Below are 20318 nucleotides of genomic sequence, written 5' to 3'. Positions count from 1 at the left end.
AAGTATGCACCTAGGTAGCAGTAGTATTTTATTTATTTATTTCATGTCTAACACTTTTAGACATCAAAAGTGCTTCTTCTGTGCCAAAGCAACTTACAATAAAAATCTAATGCTTTCTAAAGCTGGACATTTTTTTAAAAGTAGCTGTAGGACAAGTAGTATGTTGTACAGTATACGTGAGGACAGTTTAAGAAATATATTTGTCTAAAAAGGCAAAATGAATACATTTTGTTCCTCATTATGTACATATAGTTCCATACACAGTGTCTCCGCTGTCCATATGCTTCATCAGAACTTCTTGTTAGATTGTTAAAAAGCTTTGGGCAACTCCTTCCTGTCCATCATCAGATTTGGATGTGGCCTTGTCTGACCATTTCTATGACTTTTTTGAAACACATAGTGATTAGCCAGCTGTGCGGATGTGACAGAGGAGCCAGGGTTTGAACTTCTCTCTCTAGCTTTCTTTCAGGACAGACTGTCTGAAATTGTACGTCATTCTCCCCATATTTAAATGATATCATGTCTCTCCCCAATCTGTGTTGGCAGACTTCTTCGCGCCTTCAAGTGTGAGATGAGATGAACACATTTGATTTTTGTGTTTTTTCCGAAAAGGTGAGCAGCTAACCCAAATAATGAACATTTTTATTTATTTTAGAATTTAAATTCATAAACTGAAGTACAAGTAGTGTACGGATTACAGCACACAAGAACATAACACTTGGCCTTGTTTCTTTTACAAAATGGACCTGAAGAATGTTCTGCAGCAGTGAACAAAGATAAGCACTGTCTGCTGGGTGATTTAGCCTGTTCAGTGTCCAAAATATGATTTGGGATTCATGAAAAGGAAATGTTCTGTCTTCCTTTTGCTGAGGTGACAAAATTGGGCAACTGTCTTTTTATTTTTCTCTAGACATTACTTTTTTTTTATTATTAGGGATCTGATGAATGTCTCCATTTGTATTACTCATTTAGGTGGTCAAACTATGTTGATTTCAACATGCCTTGTCTGGAGACATAGCAAAGATGTGCTTTTGCCAACCATACATTATACACCAACAGAATACTGTAGTTTTGGGGGTTCTTTTTATTCTGCTGATGCTTCTTATGCCTGGCTCGAAAGATTGCCACAACATTCCCTTTTAGATAAAGTTGTTGCCAAGAAAAAAAGGTGTATGCTATCTTGAATAATACATTGAGGGGTTTCAGCTGTACAACCTGACAGAGCATTACTGCTGCAATCCTGGCACAGCTCAAAGGCCAAGGCCCATCCATGAAAATTAAGTGTCTGGGAGTCTGGTTCACTCATCAGGTTTAAACAGTTTCCATGTACTCTCATACTGATGTCTATTTTCATTATTTCAGATGCAATAAAGGAACACAGAGATTGACTGGAGTTATTTAAAATCATTTCATATGATGAGGAGGATTTCAGGAGGTTTGTCATGCTCAGGCAATGTTCAGGAATAGAACACTGGGTTGCACTGGGTTGCACTCAAAAAAGCAGAATTATGCATCCCTTTTCAATCCTAGTATTAGAGTCTGAACCAGACCTTATTTGTTTAATCATTTCCCTTTGTCCAAGATGCAAGAACAAAGGAATGTGGGCTATCAACTGAAGTACTTTTCTTTGCCTGACACTTTCACAGATAATTCTGGTGAGCTTTTAGGTAAAACAGTTAAAATGATGTTTATTTACTTGGATGACCAAAATAGAAAAAGAAAAAGGGTTTGTGTTCACTGGCCATGACTGTCCTGTAAAAGAGGAAGGATTCTGTTATCCTTATGTTCAAGGCCAGGGCACATTCCCATGATAGCATTTTCCGTCCTGCAAGAAATGCTTACTTAAGGCTTAGCCCACATGGGTGAGTCAGAACTTTCACTCACCAAAGTGTGAACGTTTACCTAGACGGCTGAGACCCATGTGGTTCAGAAAAAGAGTGAGTCTGGAGGCATCCATTCCTTTCTTGGAGTTACAGGAATACTGTAGGGGCTACATTCCTCTCCTTCTTTTAGGCTGTTGAAGATTACAGATAATGGGCATGAGGGTGGGATGTGTCTACTCCAACTAGACACTTATTCACCAAAATTGCGGCTGTCAAAAAGACACTCCATTTGAATCTTGCAACATGTCTCGCAGTTATGCTTCATTATCAGTCTTTACAATTACTGTTTCTCTTCTTAGGAACTGATTTGAACAATGAAGTAATACAGGACAAGCCATCCTTACTGACAGAAACAGTCAAACTACAGTCGGAGAAAGGGAAATAACCAGATTTCTCTTAAGACATCTGTCACTATTTATAAATTGTATGCAAGGCTTAATCAAGTGAGACATTTTGGCTAGACCAGAGTGACTAAATTATAACTGTTTGTGGTTTAGGGCAAAAAGCAAAGTAGCAAAGCACTCATGGAGCGCTAACTCAATAAGACGATGCCCTTGTTCTTTAATAAAGTGGAGGAACTGCACAGAATAGCATTGATCTTAGCTGGCCAGGCAACTACAAAGTAGCGCCATCACAAATTTTTATAAATGATACAAGCCTGTTCTTGTAATAGTTTAAATAAGCAAATGAAAAATAAAATTAATGAATAGATTTAACTTTTAAATAATAAGTGGATGCAAATCAATGTGGGTCAAATAGAACCGGATGTCATCTGAATACACGTAGAAGTTGATACTATGCTTGTAGATGAGGCATCAGTATATACAAACTAAACAGTGTAGTGTGAAGGATTGATCGGAAAGATATACCTCATGAAATGTTATCTGCACATGAGAAAATATGACCTAAGGCGACCAGGTGATCAATCTGTTTAAGCCATGACGTGTTAATTAATGGTACATTCTATATTCCCCTTGTTACATTATGTTGTTCAAGCGATCCTGTATGTAGGTTTCAGAGAACATCTGAAAGAGTGACCCTTTTACATATTTTTAAGTTCTGTAAAAGGGATGTAATATAAGACTAGAGTTACTGGAGTCTTTTGGTGAAGGAAACAACACATTTTAGCTGTAGGACGATATAAGATATGGGTAAAAGTCGAGTAAAAATTTGTGTGTGCAAGGTCGGTCACCTTCAGATTATAATTCTTCCCCCTGCAGTTTGTGTTGTATTTGGAGACAATATAATATCCAGGCAGGGTTTCCAGCTAGAGTTCACATGAGGCCACTGTGAATCTTAAAGGATTTTTTTTTTCCCCCATTGGGAAAAGCCATGAAAGAGACTTGTGTTTGAACACCAACTTTAATGTAGGAAATAAATGTGTCTGTCGCATTTCTTCTAAATCAAAGGTGGTTTGTATCTCCAGGCTGTACTTAACTGGGAGCTTGCTTGTTGAGATGCACTCATGTGGCCTGCATGTTTATGACGAGGGGAAAGTGCGTGATTCCATAAGGTCAGGGCAAGGACACCGAGGGTTAATTGGTGTTTGTCAGTCTATTTCTTCCTGATGGGAAAATGTCTCCCATGCCACAGGCAATGCAGTTGTTTTGTTTAATTGTTTAGCAAGGCAAAATAAATAAGTGATGCTAACTGAATAGAGCAAAGATCACAACAAATGTAGTTTGGCAGTAGCTGTCATTGCATTAATACAAGCAAAGCTATTGGTGATAAAGTTGCTTTATATGAGAACCGAAAAATGAAATTTGATTATTGCAAGGAGAAATCTCAAATGTGCTCTGGCTGTACACAGCTTTATGAAACGGAGAATATTTAAGGAGGTTTCCAAATACTGCCAAGAAATCCCAGTAGAGATTACTTAAGGAGGCAGTATACTCTGTCAGAACTGCTTGTCGGATGGTCAGAAAACCCACACCTTTCCAGTTTTGGCTGTGTACAACCATTTCTGTAACTCCTGACATTTACAGCCAATTCAAGCAGTGACTGGCCAGGTTTGCAAAGATGAGAAAATAAACTTGGTGTGAACTTCACTCTCAAGCGGTCTTTTTTCATGTTGCACAACTATTTCTGACACTTTTAGTTTATACAACATTATGAATGGTTTCCGGGAGACTGTCTGAAACTGCATCCCATATTTAAACAATAATATTAAGGAAAAAAGCCTTGCTTCACAGAGGAAAGAAGAAAAAGGGGCAAACAGTGTCTTTTCATGCATGCACTAGCTGCATTAAATAGCTAATTGCTTCATCGATACCAAACTGGGCCTCAACTTCTCCAGTGTGTTTGGTGCAGGATGACAGGAAGCATATAAACCTTGTCTGTAACCTTTACAAATCACTTGTTTTACAGAGCTGCAAAATGTGTTTCCCAAATGTGAGAGACACCACCCTCCCTCCCTGCGCTACGCTTGATTGTCTCTTACCTTCAAGCTAAAAACAAGAACAGGGACACACCTGTGACTCATACCAGCCATCCCTTCCCCTGTGCGATTTGAAACTCATGTTGTTCTGAGCCTGCCCAGTTCTTTGCCATATTTCATCTTATGCTGTTCGGTTAGAGGCAGACAGGGAACTATTTCTAACCTGTAACAGAACCTCTGTGTCAGTGGTGTACTGGAATGGCTATTAGACAGATGACAGGGCCACCGGCTAGACTGGGATGAGAGAATGGCTAAAGTCACATTAACAGGAAATGGATGGAAAAGAGCTGCAAGGAGACTGCTTCTAATGTTCTTTAGTTATGGCGTGTGGGTGGGAGGCGGGTCATTTTGATTTTGCTGACGAATAATGGTTCAGAATAGGACATAGGATTTTGTTTGCCCCCAGGGTTTTATTTCAGTTTACTTCGCTGGTGTAGAAATAAAATACAACTTGTCATACACAGCACAGATTGTCTGGTATCCTGTTATGGCCCATTTTAGGATTTGTTTAGCATTATCACAACTTTCACCTCCATGGCAACCAGAGCTATTTTATAAAAACACTCAGATGGGTAGAGGAGGCATTGACATCACCACATATTTCTTGTTTTATATGAATGCACATTGGGAGATCTGGTGAGCAGTCAACAAAAGAAAATAAAAATCTAAAGATTACCAGGCCTCTAACTGGGAGAACACTTAATCTGTTCTTTCACACTTCCAATCACTCTTTCCCATGCCCAATAAATAATTTACAAGGATTTATTAGAACATAGTGCAATATATTAAAAAGAAGGCGCGTGAGCCTTTGAAACATGAAAAGCAAGATAAGTATTCAAGTGGTCTTATAAAACCATATTAAAGTGTGATTAACTTTTTGTTTTATTACTAACAAAGAACAAAATGTGGCACATTCTGAAGTTATCTTTTGAAAGCTTGAAATGAATGAGCTCTTTCCCCTTCAAGAGTTTGATGAATCAGATCTAGGGATCAGGGGACTTCCTTCCTTGCCTCACAATCACAGATTGCGATCTTTCTAATCAAGCTACCCCCAGTTGCTTTTATAATACGCAATACAAGTGAAAGCAAGCTTAGTGGGTTTAGTCTGTCTCTTTCAAGCTTCGTATGAGGTTGTGGTGCTAATTTGTATTTGGTCAAACCCTTCTTCAAACCTCAGACTACAGCACTCATGGCCACTGGATATGTCCTGGATGTTTGTGGGAGTTCCTTTTACCGAAGAAGAGAGAAATTATTGAGTCTGGGTTTAAAAATATGTTTCTGTTTTAGAATCAGATCTGAACTACAGTAGATGTGGCTAATTTGAGATGTAGGTTTAGACTTCTAAACCAAATAGTCACCAGAATGTTGACATAGGTCTGAGGTTTACAAGGAATCTGCTTCACAGAAATGGTCAGTACTAAGGTATATATAAGCATCTATACATATACTATGCATATTTCTGTGAATATCCTTCAATGGAAGCGATAAAACAATGCTATAAAGATCTCTTTAAATGTTACTGTTTTTAGCTTCAGTTTTTAGAGTATATCTACCACATGCCTATAATGTAGAAGCAAAAAAAAGTTTTGGAAAATTTGCTTTTTTTTTCTTTTTCAGAAAAACTGCTCGTCCTCACTGTTGCAACAGAGAAAACAGATGGCTTCAACCGCTTTATGCAGTCTGCAAAATATTTCAACTACACTGTGAAGGTAAGACGGTCTTCTCATATTCTAAAATGAGCAGTTTGCCCTAGTTAACAATGCTGCAATCGCACACACCAGCCAAATGTTTGACACGCCTGATTGATTAGGCCTGTTAAAAATGAAACAGTGAAATGCAGCAAGCTGCAAAAACATCCATCTTAAACGGACACTCCACAATGTGGGTCCACAATTCCTCTCTGTGTTTGAGGCCAGCAGTAACACTAAATCGTTTTTTTTGGGTTCCGAGCTCAGAGTTGGTGCGAGCATTTGCGTTGCCCTCTGTCTTTCTGTCTGCTGCACCAATGGCAACAACATTCCATCACCTGCACACACGAAGTTGCAAGCTACTTTTGCCATTATTTCAAATGATTCTTAACATCTACTTTATTTTAATATTGATAATGGAGTTTAAAGTGCACCAATTTCTCTAAAGATTTTAAACCTAATGATTTAACAGTGATATAAAAAAAAATAAAAAGGACAATTTGACGGTGTTGCCTCAGTACTGCACGTAGCTCAGCCTATGTGAATTTTCAGTATGAGGCCCCAAACTCCAAGGCTGTACATCACTGGAAAATCTGCCTATAGGATAACATTATTGCCCCTTTTCCAAGACAGCTTGTTTAATCTATTTTCTTGATATTAGTAGATTCATCTTACTCTGCCCTAAGACAAGTGAAAATGTTCCTCCCATTGGCAGAATTCCTAACTAATTATGAGGCTGCCTTCTGGTGAAGTCTCATGTCAAGCCAATTCATGTTGTGCTTTGCATCTTGTCCTTCATGTGTTTCCTCTCAGGTGTTGGGAATGGGAGACCCCTGGAAGGGTGGTGACGTCGGTCATTCTATCGGTGGAGGGCAAAAAGTCAGACTACTGAAGGAGGCCATGGAGGCTTTGGCTGACCAGGAAGATCTTGTTGTCCTTTCCGTGGACAGGTATATATGATATATATTTTTTATTTTTTTAAGCTTTATATGACGTGTTATTTTAACCTCAGAACAATGTTTCCTCATAATTCAGACTCACTATTTTGTTTAGTGGGAGCAGTGACAATCTAAAAGCCTAAACTAATCCTTACTCATGGAGGAATGCACTTTAATGGTGACACTGCCAAGAGATGTATTATTTTAAAACACTGTAGAGAAATAATATCCCTCATTCTGGTTCCATATGTTTGTAGCCAACAAATATAAGAAAGAAATCTAATTTTTATTCATTTTTTATTTGCTCATTCTTCTTGGATGTTCAGTTTCCACCCAAACATCAGTGTGAGCTTTGTTCTGATTTATCTTTGATTTGAAATATAAAACATTTTCATAACAAGAAAGGGATGCAAGATACCTTTAATTGCTATGTAGATATTTGAATTAGAAATTAAACTATTTTTTACAATCACAGACTGTAATAATTGCTTTGAAAGTGATGTCTGCTTAGTGAGAGGTGTTTCTGCACATTTATGTAGTGCTAAACCGCCCTCCACTCATTCATGTAAAGGCATTATTATAGACTATCGTCAAATATATGAGGGGAGTAATTTTCACATGCAGGTAGCTGAATTATGAGTTTTCAAAGCCAATGGAAAGTTTTCCTGAGATAATGTGAGTGGTTTAGAATAATAACAGCTTTGTGAGCCATATTTCCTCAAATAGAGCAGGCAATGATGATACTTATGCACCATGTCACATGAATAATGTTAGCTATAATTGCTGTGCAAAGTTGTCACGCCCTTGAAACAGGTAATTGGAATAGTTTTTTTCTTCTTCTTTTAGAAGAAATAAATGTAGTGTAAGAAACTGCATATGCATTTCCCAAGAAGATTATGAGCCATTCATATTTATTTTAAAATCTATAATCCTGCAGGACCACCTTGGCTGTTTTGACACTTTCTGCTGCTGATTCGGTCACAGTTTTACATTTTGTTTCACATGTAGTTCACTTACTTGTGTGAGCGAGTGACATTGAAATTCATTCACTGTCTTGTTGAGGTTTCTTTTTGAAAGTGAAAAGAAAATGACTGCATGCAATTCAAAAGCCATACACCTTAAATGGAGACCACAATTGCCATTCACAGCCAGAACATTTTGCTCGAGTTGGCGATACATCAGTCGCTCTATGCATATTTGAATTGGCAGAAATTTGTGAAGCGTATAGTAATGACTATTGGGCTTTACAATGGGAAATTTGGAAAACCAGTTAAAGATGTTACCTTATTTCTAACACCCCATCTTTATAATGCCAGTATAAAAACAAAAAGAAGTATGTTTCACTTACACACTAAGATAAGTTTGCTGCTTTGTGGTAGATGTGACTAGAGTTAAAGAAAAAGTATATAAAAACAACAGTATTCCAAACACACTATGCATATTGTGCATCATTAATCATGTAGCACGTGTTTAACACTGGCTTTTAGTGTTCTCTGTTACTTAAAGCGCATATATAACATACAGTATAATGCAGCTTTAAACACAACCCTGGTTTCTGTCTTTAAAAAAAAGAAAAGAAAAACTGTTTTAGTCTTTAGTTAAGCCCTCAAACCAAATCAAATATCACAAGCACACTGTAGTTTGCAACTTTAAACAGTTAATTTAATATCTTAGATGATAAACTAGGCACCCACACAAAGAGAAAGTAAAACAGAACAGTTCAGTCCCAGGCCAGGTCAGTCTTACATTTATTTTCACACAATCAACATAAAATACACAGACTCTCAGGCTTTTTTTATACTGCATCAACAACTATGACCGATGACCTAAAAAGTGATGGAGGACACTTGTATGAACATGTGTTAGCCAGATGTGGATAGTCTATGTTAGCCTTCCCTTCTGCTTTAACCTTTCCTTCCACCTTTAATTAAATTGGTGTGTATGTATATATAGAACAGGATTTTTTGGGATCAGTCAAATTTAGACTGGTGTGTAGAGTATATCGACTCACGTCAGAATCAAAGTCACATCTAGAAGTGGGTATTTTATAACCAGTGACTCTTTGGAAATAGTGCCACCAAAATGAATCTGCTCTTTCACTGCTATGACTTCACACCTCAAAATAAAATCACCCGAAACATTTAGTTTCCACATCACCACCACCTAAAATATCTTCCCTTTGAATAACACTATGCTTTTAAAACAAGTCACCACCAGCCCTTGTGAAGGGTTAGGCACTGTTTTCCTCTGTCACACAGCTTCAAAGGCCATGCATGCACCAGCACAGTTTGAATGTCTTTGTGTTAACGTCAAAGCTTTTGGAAATACCTTAGTGTACAGTACAATCCAGAAATGCTTGCTGATACAGATGCCCACTCATGAAGAATGTCCATGTTTACATTTAGATGTCTATCTATCTCAAGCAAGTAGAAGCCTAGATAGTGTGTCAGATGCAAGATAAAACATACTGTCAGAGAGGAAACTGTCCCTAAAGGGAAATTTAAAAAAGAATGTTAATGTTCTGTTGTATTTTATCTTCACTCCTTCCTTTTAGCTATGATCTTATCTTTGCTGGTGGGCCAGAAGAGATTCTCAGGAAATTCCAGCAAGCGAATCACAAAGTGCTTTTTGCTGCAGAGGGACAGATATGGCCAGATAAACGGCTAGCTGACAGGTATCCCTCAATCCGCAGCGGCAAACGCTACCTCAACTCTGGAGGTGGGTTCAAAAATTCAAAATATGGTGAAAATGCTAGAATGTTAAGTCCTCTGTCATGGTCGACATGATGCTGTGTTGTTTTTGGTTCAGCATAGTTGTGTTCTTTCCCTTACCATGATGAAACAGGCAAGACTCTGAGGTGTTATACATATGTAGAACCATGACCTTTTACTCATGCTAAACACGTCACATGTATCTTTATACTTCATGTATGTTTTCTTCTGTTTTACATGTCCAACTACAGTGATACAGCTCTGAGAATTGACAAAATTCAGTGCCTGAATGCATCTGGTGTAGACACTGGTGTAGCAGCTCTGCTAACATGCTGTTCATGTAACGCCTCCAGTATAGACATCTACTGACCCCTAACTGACACTATGGGTTGCATTAACTTGGAGATTAACTGTAATGCACTCAATACACTCATCTGTACAGAATGAATAATCCCAATTTATTGTGATAATTTTTGTTGGTCAATCATTGCCTCATGCAATGAAAAAGAAAAGATCAGTGAACCAATTGGTCCATGCCTCACATGACAACCATTTTATTTATATTATGTGCATTAATTTCTAGTGTTTTAGTAACCTGGTTGTAAACCCATAACCGGTGTGGTTGTACATTGGCTTGCATTACACCATTGGCTGTCAAACTTTGAAGACTTGCAGGCTTAGTTGGAATTCAGGGGGCTAAGCAGCAGTACACCCTCAGTGTTACTGGTTTAAAGAGTGGGGGAGAGACTCTAAGGAATGACAACAGACATGTGTTAGTTTTAAAATATAAAACCACAGGAATCTTTTTTTTTTAATTATCTTTTTCTGTAAAATGGAAGTATATTTTGGCTCCCTTGTGGTATTTCCTGCCCAAGTGGCCCACAATTGACCCTCCTCAAGCTCAAGTTTGCATTGGCAGCTTCTTATATTGCAAGTATACAAAAGATATATATGTTCAGATGCATAATCCCCATAGTATGGCAAGATTCACCCTGCCAGTCAGGATCCAGTCGGGACATAGAATTACTACTTTCCCTGTGGTCATCAGCCTGGTCTGACCTCCCATATTGGAGCCTAGCTGCCTCAGACTGATCAGAGACTGTTTTTAGCTTTCATTGTCATTGACATGACATGTGGATTTGTCTTGGCCCCCAGAATGTTCCGCAGTTTGTGTAAAATTGCAGGTTTTGTTTATGTTCCTACGGTTACCGCCCAAATGACCATTGGGAAATGGTTTATAGCATCTGGACAGACCCACACTGCTGTGTTACAGAGAGTACAGTGTCTAAGAGATGGAATCAGGACACAGTAGGGTTCTGTTTGTTTGAGGTATTAAATCTACTCACTATCAAAACTAATAAGGGTTGAAACCAGGGACCTGTAAATAAAAAGGTTTTCTTAATTTAAAGAAAAAAGTGTCAAAACAGACACATATCATGATAACGAGTTCTATTGTTCCATGATAGATGTTTTCTTTGTTGCAGCTTTGCAGTCAAAATAATATATTTTGTGTTTTCCACCTAAGCAATGCAAAAGCAGTGAATTTTTCCGAAAACACTGGGGCAAAATGGCATGCACCTCCCAGAACTTTCTAGGATCTGTTGTTTTTTTTAGTCCATCATTTTGTGGATGACCTACACAGTTGCGTGAAATGCCACAATTTCTTTTGATCTATTCTTGCTCCAGCCATTTAGATTATGTCATGCCTATCCATCCACTTGTTGACAGTGTCTAGGCCTTTATTTAAATGATGGGATACAAAACGGTGCACACCAGCAACATAGCCAAACCCTGCAATCTGTTACTGTGGTCAGTATCCTTGAGCAAGTGAAGAAAAAAGCAGAGACAGGGGAAAACCTGGGTAGAGCTTGCCATGAGAGTATACATTTAGAGAGGGTGTGAGACACTATACTAGCACATACTATTCCAGACACTCAGTGAGTTGTGAGACCGTTCTAACACATATTACAGCTTTCTAACTGCACTTTATTGTGCTACAGACTGTGGGAATGTGCCCATTTTTTGTGTACCTAGGATTACTGCCAAAAATCACACTTTGTGTAAAGCGTTCAGCCTTCCTGGAGTGAATTCCGTAGACCAAGGAGCCAGCAGATAGAGTATAATTGTCACCAACAGTATCCCAGTTGTATATGACCTTGTAAACGTCTCTCAACCCTATACTTTACCGCTGGATATGCGTTTCACACTGTTTATTATTTGCAGGTATAATCGGCTACGCCCCATACATAAACAGAGTTGTTTCACAATGGAGCCTCCATGACAATGATGATGACCAACTCTTCTACACTAAAATATACTTGGATCCTTTACAGCGAGTAAGTCTTGTTTAAATGCTTGATGTGAAAACATATCCCTAGAAAACATCTTGGACCAGAGAAGATAATCTCTGTGTTTTCATGCCTTTCAGGAAACTCTAAACATGACTTTGGACCACAAGTGCCAGATTTTCCAGAACTTGAACGGGGCTGTTGGTGAGAAACTGATTCAATTTCCTCCTAATCTGTATAATATTTTTAAATCATGTACTGGGCCCAATTTTTTGTTTTGTAAGTAAAAAAAAGAAAGAAAACTTGGGCATTGAATAACTCACTGCACTAAAACCAACACTGTACTGTCATACTCCCACACTCTATGAAAGACTGCATATTTTCAAAGAACTCGTAGACTTGGCAGTTCACCTAACAGGTTATAAACCTTCACAACTCTTGTCCATGTGGTTAGTCGATTTTCATAACCTGGACTGAAATATCTCTTGTCCCTCTTTTGGCAGATGAAGTGCTTCTCAAGTTTGGAACGGACCGCGTAAGAGTTAGAAACACAGTGTACGACTCTCTGCCAGTGGTTGTCCATGGTAACGGAAACACCAAAGTGAGTAAAAATTGTTATTCTAACATAGTATACTTACAGCATAGATACTTTTTTAGTTGATCATTCTCACCAAGGACACTGGCTTTGGGTTGAGATATTGAACTCTTTCTTTTTGCAGATGAGTTTCTGCTGGCCTGTGCCTTTTTATCCAACTAACAATTACCAAAGATTGCATTTCAGTCAATGATTTCGCCACACATTAAGGAAATACACAGTTTCCATCACACTTGCCAGTAACTCTGGCCAAAAAACAGCTCGTTATTCAGTGAATAAGAGAAGTCTGCCCAAAACTAGTCTACAGCTCTTTTGTCCATATGTCCCCAATTTTCTTTGTAGCATCACTCTCTGTACATTCTGGTTCAGTGACTGGTTCAGGAAGATGAAAAGCAGGATGTCCGTATGATATCATCATCATCCTGTGGAGGTTTTTTTTTTTTTCCCCCCTCATCTCTTGACAAGTCTCACTCTACCACCACCCACTCGTCCCTGGTCTTCCTTGATAATGACCCAAATCCACAAAACTGTTGAGTCATCCTTCCCGGAGTCATCTGGAGGAGAGGTTCTAAGTGGTAGATCACAGAATCCTTGTCCAAGCAGTGGCTTTTACCATTTGGAGCTTCCTAGCTGGATCTGTGGCCATTATTTTTATTTTTACTTTCAGTTATTATGCCAAGTTCAATATGCTTATAAATGCAAGGTCACTATGTTCTTATCTGCAATAATAGACTTGTAAACAGTAGTGCACTGGAACTATTATGTTACCCATAAATCTGAACTTTTCAAGCACACTAAATACAGAGTAGACATAATTATGATCATAGCATGTTGACATGTATAAATGAACTGAGAAGAAACAGTCAAAATGACACCGACAGTAAAGTCTCAATTTCACTGGAAAAGACAGTTATAACTCTGAAAATCTGACAAGTGAATCTGCACGATGTTTTTACTTATCTTCTCCCAAATTCCGACAATAAATCATTGGACTGAATATCCATCGTCGTATTCCAAGGTACAGTTGATATTCCAAACACATCATAACAAATGGGAGCTCTGCTGAATCAGAGTTTTTGCTTATGCTGATATTTATCTTCTGTGACCAGGTATTTACCTGCTGTGAATTCTTTCCTTTACAGATGTACTTGAACTACTTGGCCAACTATGTTCCCAATACATGGAACTATGAACATGGCTGTAGCCACTGTGATGACGATCTTGTGGACTTGTCTCAGTTAAAAGTAAGTACTTCAAAGTTTTTCTTTTTGCAGTCTTCTTTTGTCCATATTAAAAATTTAAACGCAGCTGTCGAAAGTTTGTATTTAGCCACCTCCTTGTTGACATTGGAAAGGACCAAACATCACCTGGTCTTCCAGCATGAACCATTCATCAGTGTCTGTCTAGACAGTCGGAGAGGAACTCTGCTTGCCCTATTTTAACAGATAGGCAAGACTGGTGGTGCTGCACGTACTCGCTTTCCAACAATAATGGGTTATGTGCCCGTTGGTCCTTTTGGACCCTCTTAAAAGAGCATAAGTGCCAGGGAAACTACTTGGTGGAAGAGGAAGTACTGGACTGCTGTGGTGCAGGATATGGCTTCTGGGGTTTTCAGAAGGGTTCATTTAAAGGGGTGTCACTGTCGACCAGCCTGCCTTTTAGTGGCCTCCTCAGTATGGGTTTTATCCACAATAGTAAGTTATAGTGGTTATGCTGAAAATTTGTCATAGAGTTCAGCCAAGTCTGGCAACGTATAGAGAGCAGGAATGGCAGGCACTTGGAAATGACTCTCACTGTGTGGTTGCGTCTGTCAACAGTGCTACCAAACTTTACTGTACTTCTCTCTCTGTGGGTATAGTACTGATTAAAATCCCAGGAAATCTATTCAGTTATCCTTGTTTTTATCTACTTAGATTTTTCTTGATATGGCATCAAGGTCTTAAAACTAAACAAACAGTACAATGTCTAGGAGAAGATTTAATACCAAGATGATTTGGAATTTTACGGTAATGCTGCAGGCTCCATAAACAGATGTGCTTCAATCTTTACCTGGAGCCGGTTCAAAACAAACTCAGCTACATGAAAGGCATCTTTGTGAAAGTTACTCTCAGTGACCCTCCATAATGAATGCAGGAAAAAACATCTTTTCAATAATAGGCAAGTTAGTTTAGATATTTCCTGCCACCGTGCCACTGTGTGTTTGAGACTATTTGAGACTTCTGGGAGATCAGGTCATGCTGTGGTAAACCCTGGTCACTGGCAGTCTAGCTTGGTTCTTTGTGTACTTTGGTAGTGTCACAGTCACTGTCTCTTTGCAGTGCTTCAGTTCATTTTCAAAGCTCAATTCTTGTCTTGTGTTCAAAGGAAAGTTTGGGTGTTGCTTCTCTCTGCTTTAATAAATACTTTAGTTATAGGCTACTTTTTCCTGGTATTCTTGCCACTCTTTTCTTTTTGCTGCCTGTCCAGTTGTATGTCCATAACAATTTAAGCTCAGATTGGCAAGATGCATGAGTTCCCGTTCTTGCGCTCAAAACACAGTCATTGCGGAACTTGCAAATTAGACGGTTCTGCACCGAATCCCTTTTCATCCCTGGCCCAGACCTTTGCTGTGAACTGGTCAAGAAGATCAGGGATCCAGACTGAGCTGTGTGGGCTGGAACTGGAGTCTCATGGGAAAATGTTTTCTCCTCTCCTCTCTGTGTCGCTTGCTTTATTTTTCTTTATCTTCTTTAGCCCAGCTGTTTGAGCAGTAATTTTGTCTATGGGGTGTCTTCTGAAAAGAGTTATACGTGGCAATCTGAAGTCAGAAGTTGGAATACCTGTAAAGCCGTGCATATCTAGTGATAGTTATTATATATTTATACTTTTTTTTCATGTAACAGAACAAAGCAGTTAAAAATCACAATTAAATAAGACAAAGTAAGTGACCACTGTAGCAATGGTTTGTTGATGTCTAACCAGGAATGTCAAAAACATTGTTTAACATTCATCACTGATTACTGTAAACAGTGTTCCATAATTAAGCTGTTTTGTTTAAAATGGTATTAATTTATCTCTGCTCTTATCTAAACAGGAGTATCCAAATGTTTTGGTGGGAGTATTTATTGAGCAGCCAACACCATTTCTTCCTGAATTCTTCCAGCGGCTGCTAACGCTGGATTACCCTAAGGACAAACTCAAACTTTTTGTCCACAACAACGTGAGTCAATGCAGCTGGAGCTGCAGCTGCTCTTAGGGTCTCATCTACGCTTGATCTCTACCATGCATGGCTCTGCATATGTGGCTTCTAATCCATTAACATTGGTTCCCTGCCCAGGAGGTTTACCACGAGAAGCACATCCAGAAGTTCTGGGAAGAGAACAGGAACGTGTTCAAGAGTTTCAAGGTTGTGGGACCAGAAGAAAATCTGAGCCAAGGGGAGGCCAGGAACATGGGCATGTATGTGTGTCTCTTCTCTTAATCTATCATCTTTCAGAACTCGGTGGTTTGAAGAACAAAACTGATGAAAACAGATGATGGGGTTTTGCCCTCGATTAATCATGTCTGAAGGAAAACTTTTAACCTTTAAACAAGGCATGCATTTCTATTTTTATTTTAACAGTTTATGAATTTAACAGTATGCAATATTCTCAGCTCAACAGTTGCTCAACACATGCCAGACTTGTGATAATGTGGTGTTCTTGGCTAGAGCATACAGAATTATGTATGTGATATACTGTACTGACTACATGGCTCATCTTTCTCATTGCTCTGTGTTAAGTATACGCTGCTGTCATGGTGATAATTCAATCTGTAAGGTCTCATCACAGAGATCATATCAAACAGCACAGCATGCCTAAAAGCATCAGTCAGACACTAACTATAATGAAGAAGTGCAAGGTTTATTAGCAGTCTCTAATCTTCCTAAAATCACATTATCTGCTAGAAGCATGAAGATAGTCGGGGGTCTGTGTATTTGCATTCATACTGCATTCAATTCTGGATAAAATGTTCACTACTTTCTCTGCCATTCCTGTGTTTTTGATTTCATTAGGGATATTTGCCGACAGGATGCAACATGTGACCACTACCTCAGCATAGATTCAGATGTGATGCTCACCAACAGACAGACACTGAAGCTCCTCATTGAGCAGAACAGGTAATCATATAGTAACTGGAGAAGAAGCTGCACTGGAGCCCTTTCAACAATCCTTCCTGGTAGTTGTCGTGATCGTTGAACCATTGAATTTATCCCTCAAGTGGCAAAGCCACAGGAACATTACAGCCGAGTGAGTGAAAGTTTAAAAATAAAGTCACTCCGGTTTCCTGTTTTTCGCCTGGCCACATGGAAACTGAAAGATTAAATTGCACTAACCCTGAAATGCCACTTTGCATTATACAAAAAAAAACATGCAAACCCTTTTCCCTTCTGCAGCTCATGAATGTGAAGTAACCTTACCATAAACTACATGTCATTGTGGTGGTGGCATGGTATTGTGATCTGTTGGCATGCAAAGTAAAAGCCTCTTCTAGGATATTTAAAGAAGGCATGGGAATTCTCTGCTGGCACTGAAGTTGTGGGAGGAAAATGCCAATCTATCTTAACCAGGAAAATTCAGCATTAGTATACAGTACAGTAAAGCATCCATATCAACCAACACTATGATTTATGGCTCAATTATTTTAGGCCTGCCCAGTTTATTTCATGAAATTGAAAAAAAATCCCTTTCATTGTGGTTTGGGTTTGTAAGACTAAAAGAACAGCAGTGGAAAAATCCTGTGTTACTGCATTTCATGCAAATAGACCAGATTCAGGGAATAAAGAAAAAAACTGCTGCAGCAAGCCATTACAATCATCTGATTCCAGTCCAGTATGATCTATGGGTCTGGTTTGCATTATGCACATCTATGATCTGTTACAGACTTGGCAGTAATCATATCTTGCCACAAAGAAGTTGATCTCCTTGATGCAGCACGCTGGTTCTACGAGCGTAGAGACCCAGTACATTAGGTGGATGGCTGTCTGTGAGATTGTCACTGAGTTTTATCTGTTCTGACAGAATTACCATCTCTCCATTCTGTCTCTTGCTTCCCTACAGAAAAATAATTGGTCCCCTTGTCACTCGTCATAGCAAGCTGTGGTCCAACTTCTGGGGAGCCTTGAGCCTGGATGGTTATTACGCTCGCTCTGAGGATTATGTCGACATTGTGCAGAGGAAACGCGTGTAAGTCACAAGTGCAAAAAGGGTCCACAAAGCAACAGTTTAGCATTTTTATGGTTTGCACACCAATGTTAGAACTCTCAGTGTCCACAACTAAATTAAATATTTTCTTATTGTGCTGAAATGGTTCTCATGCATGTTTAGCCATAAACAGCAAGATGCATAAAATGAGCTCCATCCCAGAATACACATGCACTGTCATTAAAGCCACAAACTAAGGCATTAAAAAAGCTGTACCCAAATTCAACTTACTTTTCCCGACGACTTTTTATGTGTTTAAAAATAAGTCGAAATGGCAACCAGATGGCACAAAGAAGTAAACATTCACCCACCACAGTAGAAACCCAGGTTTAATCACCCATGGATCTGTGGGAAGGAAGACAGTAAGGGATCATGTCCTCGCTATTGCACTTGCAATGTGCGGGTAGAGTGGATTGGGGTCTGGGGATAGACTAAACCTCCAAGACAGTTCAAGTTGTACAAGAAAGGGTTTAATTCAAAAAATACAAACAATTAAGAAGAGCAAAAAAAGTCTGTCATGTAATTGTAACCAGGTAACCAAAAGATACCAAATGAAATGAAACATTTGACATGCTGCCTTGACTTAACCATGTTTTTCACCAATACAACTGCTGTTTGTGTTTATGTGTGCTTCCTTCGCGTCTTGTTGTTTTTAGGGGTGTGTGGAACATTCCGTACATGGCACATGTATACCTTGTCAAGGGCAGTGTCCTGAGGAATGAACTGAAAGAAAGGAACTACTTTGTTCTGGAGAAACTCGACCCAGATATGGCTTTGTGTAGAAATGCCAGAGAAATGGTAAGAACACGCAACCTCCATCTTTAGGGATTCATGTCTCAGTGTTGTAAACATAAGATACTTCAGCAAAACATGTGTGCATTAGAGTATAGCCATTGCAGGGGATATTTATAAGAGAAAAATGTGTATTTACATAGAGAAAATATTTAGGACTAGTTTTAAAATACAATGAAATTTAACCTAACAAAAGTCAACAGCTCAACGGAAACCAAAGGCTGGCAAGTATAAGCGGTTTGAAATGTTTGTCTGTCATAAAGGCATGAATCTTCTCTGTTTATGGTTTCTCTGTGGTGCTTTTAGGTTTTCTGCTCCAGTTGTATCCCATCATCCTTCACTTTCACTTGTCACATGACAACCAGTTGCAGTGCCTGACTGGCTAGCTGACAAAAGTAGTCTTGTTTGTTAAGTGTTTGCCTTTACACTTGTAAACCGTTGATGCAGCTGTGTTTTATGTCACCGACACCTCACCTGTGTCCATAACTAGCATGCCTGATCCAAACTCGTGCACTTTTGGATTGCTTGGCCCTTTTCCCACAGCATGCACTATTCCCATGTTAACCCATGAAAAACATCAGCTTCAGAGGGAACCTTGCTCCTTTTTCATGCAGGTGCATTTCCTCTCCTCCTGAGTTGCTATGTATGTGACATATATATTTCAACTGTCACCTTGTCTCATATTCTGAAACAATAATTCATGTTATTCTATTTACATGATGCTTCTCCTTTATTTTAGACCAGTCACAGAGAAAAAGACTCCCCTACTCCGGAATCATTCCATATGCTCAGGCCCCCAAAGGTTTCCATTTGTTTTGATTATTCTGCTTTCTGAAACATCCATTTCCAATGGGTTAGCACTCAGAAGCCACACCAAGCTTTGGCTCATTTCATTGGCAGAATCTTCACATGCAAAAGACTTGTACTTGGTTTGATTGAAGATTTCTTTGCATTGAGCTCTATTCTGTAAATGTGTTGGTATTTTATAAAGTTAAACATTTAAATTTCATGTTTCTGTATTGTCCATTGAAATATGAGAATTCTCAAGTATTCTTGCAGATTTGGCTGTTACATATTTATAGAAAACAATATTTTAAGACTCAACTGCTGCCTATATTTTCATGTAAGAAATCAGGATGGCAGCTCTTTGGAAATAGATGTTGACATTTTGCTTGAGTTTAGGTTCAAACGCAGATATATGTCTGAGCTAGAGAGAGAAAGACCTGTTTTCTGTCCTGTTTTTATAATGCCTTCCAAGTGGAGATCAAGGAGGAAAAAGACGGTTGGAGAGTCGGTTCACATGCAAGTCCCCTGTCCTGATGCTTTACACCAAATAGCCAAACTTAAAGAAAACACACGTAACCAGCTGCTCCCTCTAAACACACTGACTGATCTCAGACTAGGCTCCAACAATACGTTTTTTCCACTCAAGTAAACCACCTGGTCTAAATCACACACGATGATATAGTACTTCAGTAATTTGGAAACTTACACCAGGAAATAACAAAACTAATTCTTAATTAATCATCTCTTGTCCTCCACAAAGCCTAGTCTGATAGTGAGTCCAAATCCACCCCTACACAGCGCCCTTCCCCATGCTTCACTGTAGAGGGAATCGCATTCCTGGATTTGCTTTGTCCCAAGCTACCCCTCTGTTCCTGTTCTCCCATTCCTCTCACCTCACTCCCCCACCCTGTCCTGTTCCTGACCCACCAACATCCTGCAGCCCACCATCCATAAATAATCTAAGATTATTTATATGGC

The 20318-nt window shown here is 39.0% G+C and overlaps 1 protein-coding gene and 1 long non-coding RNA gene across 4 annotated transcripts in view; one reads left to right on the top strand and one right to left on the bottom strand.

Annotated features, from left to right (window-relative positions):
* The window catches only part of LOC113744455 (uncharacterized), a 230502-nt gene that overhangs the window by 70170 nt on the left and 140014 nt on the right, over positions 1-20318 (bottom strand). The window lies entirely within an intron of this gene.
* Positions 1-20318, top strand: part of plod2 (procollagen-lysine, 2-oxoglutarate 5-dioxygenase 2) — a 29039-nt gene that overhangs the window by 4913 nt on the left and 3808 nt on the right. Inside the window, exons 2-14 of one of the 2 annotated variants that reach the window (XM_010753467.3) lie at positions 5938-6029; positions 6822-6958; positions 9501-9664; positions 11881-11993; positions 12086-12149; positions 12449-12546; positions 13683-13784; positions 15614-15739; positions 15857-15978; positions 16574-16678; positions 17619-17744; positions 18419-18560; positions 19294-19356. In XM_010753467.3, the coding sequence (XP_010751769.2) occupies positions 5938-6029; positions 6822-6958; positions 9501-9664; positions 11881-11993; positions 12086-12149; positions 12449-12546; positions 13683-13784; positions 15614-15739; positions 15857-15978; positions 16574-16678; positions 17619-17744; positions 18419-18560; positions 19294-19356 (1454 nt within the window). The remainder of the gene's footprint in view (positions 1-5937; positions 6030-6821; positions 6959-9500; positions 9665-11880; positions 11994-12085; positions 12150-12448; positions 12547-13682; positions 13785-15613; positions 15740-15856; positions 15979-16573; positions 16679-17618; positions 17745-18418; positions 18561-19293; positions 19357-20318) is intronic. The other variant, XM_010753474.3, reaches the window with a different exon arrangement.

Source organism: Larimichthys crocea, chromosome XXIII (assembly GCF_000972845.2).
Source record: "Larimichthys crocea isolate SSNF chromosome XXIII, L_crocea_2.0, whole genome shotgun sequence".
NCBI classification, from domain to species: domain Eukaryota; kingdom Metazoa; phylum Chordata; class Actinopteri; family Sciaenidae; genus Larimichthys; species Larimichthys crocea.
This window is presented reverse-complemented; position numbering and strand designations above follow the sequence as displayed.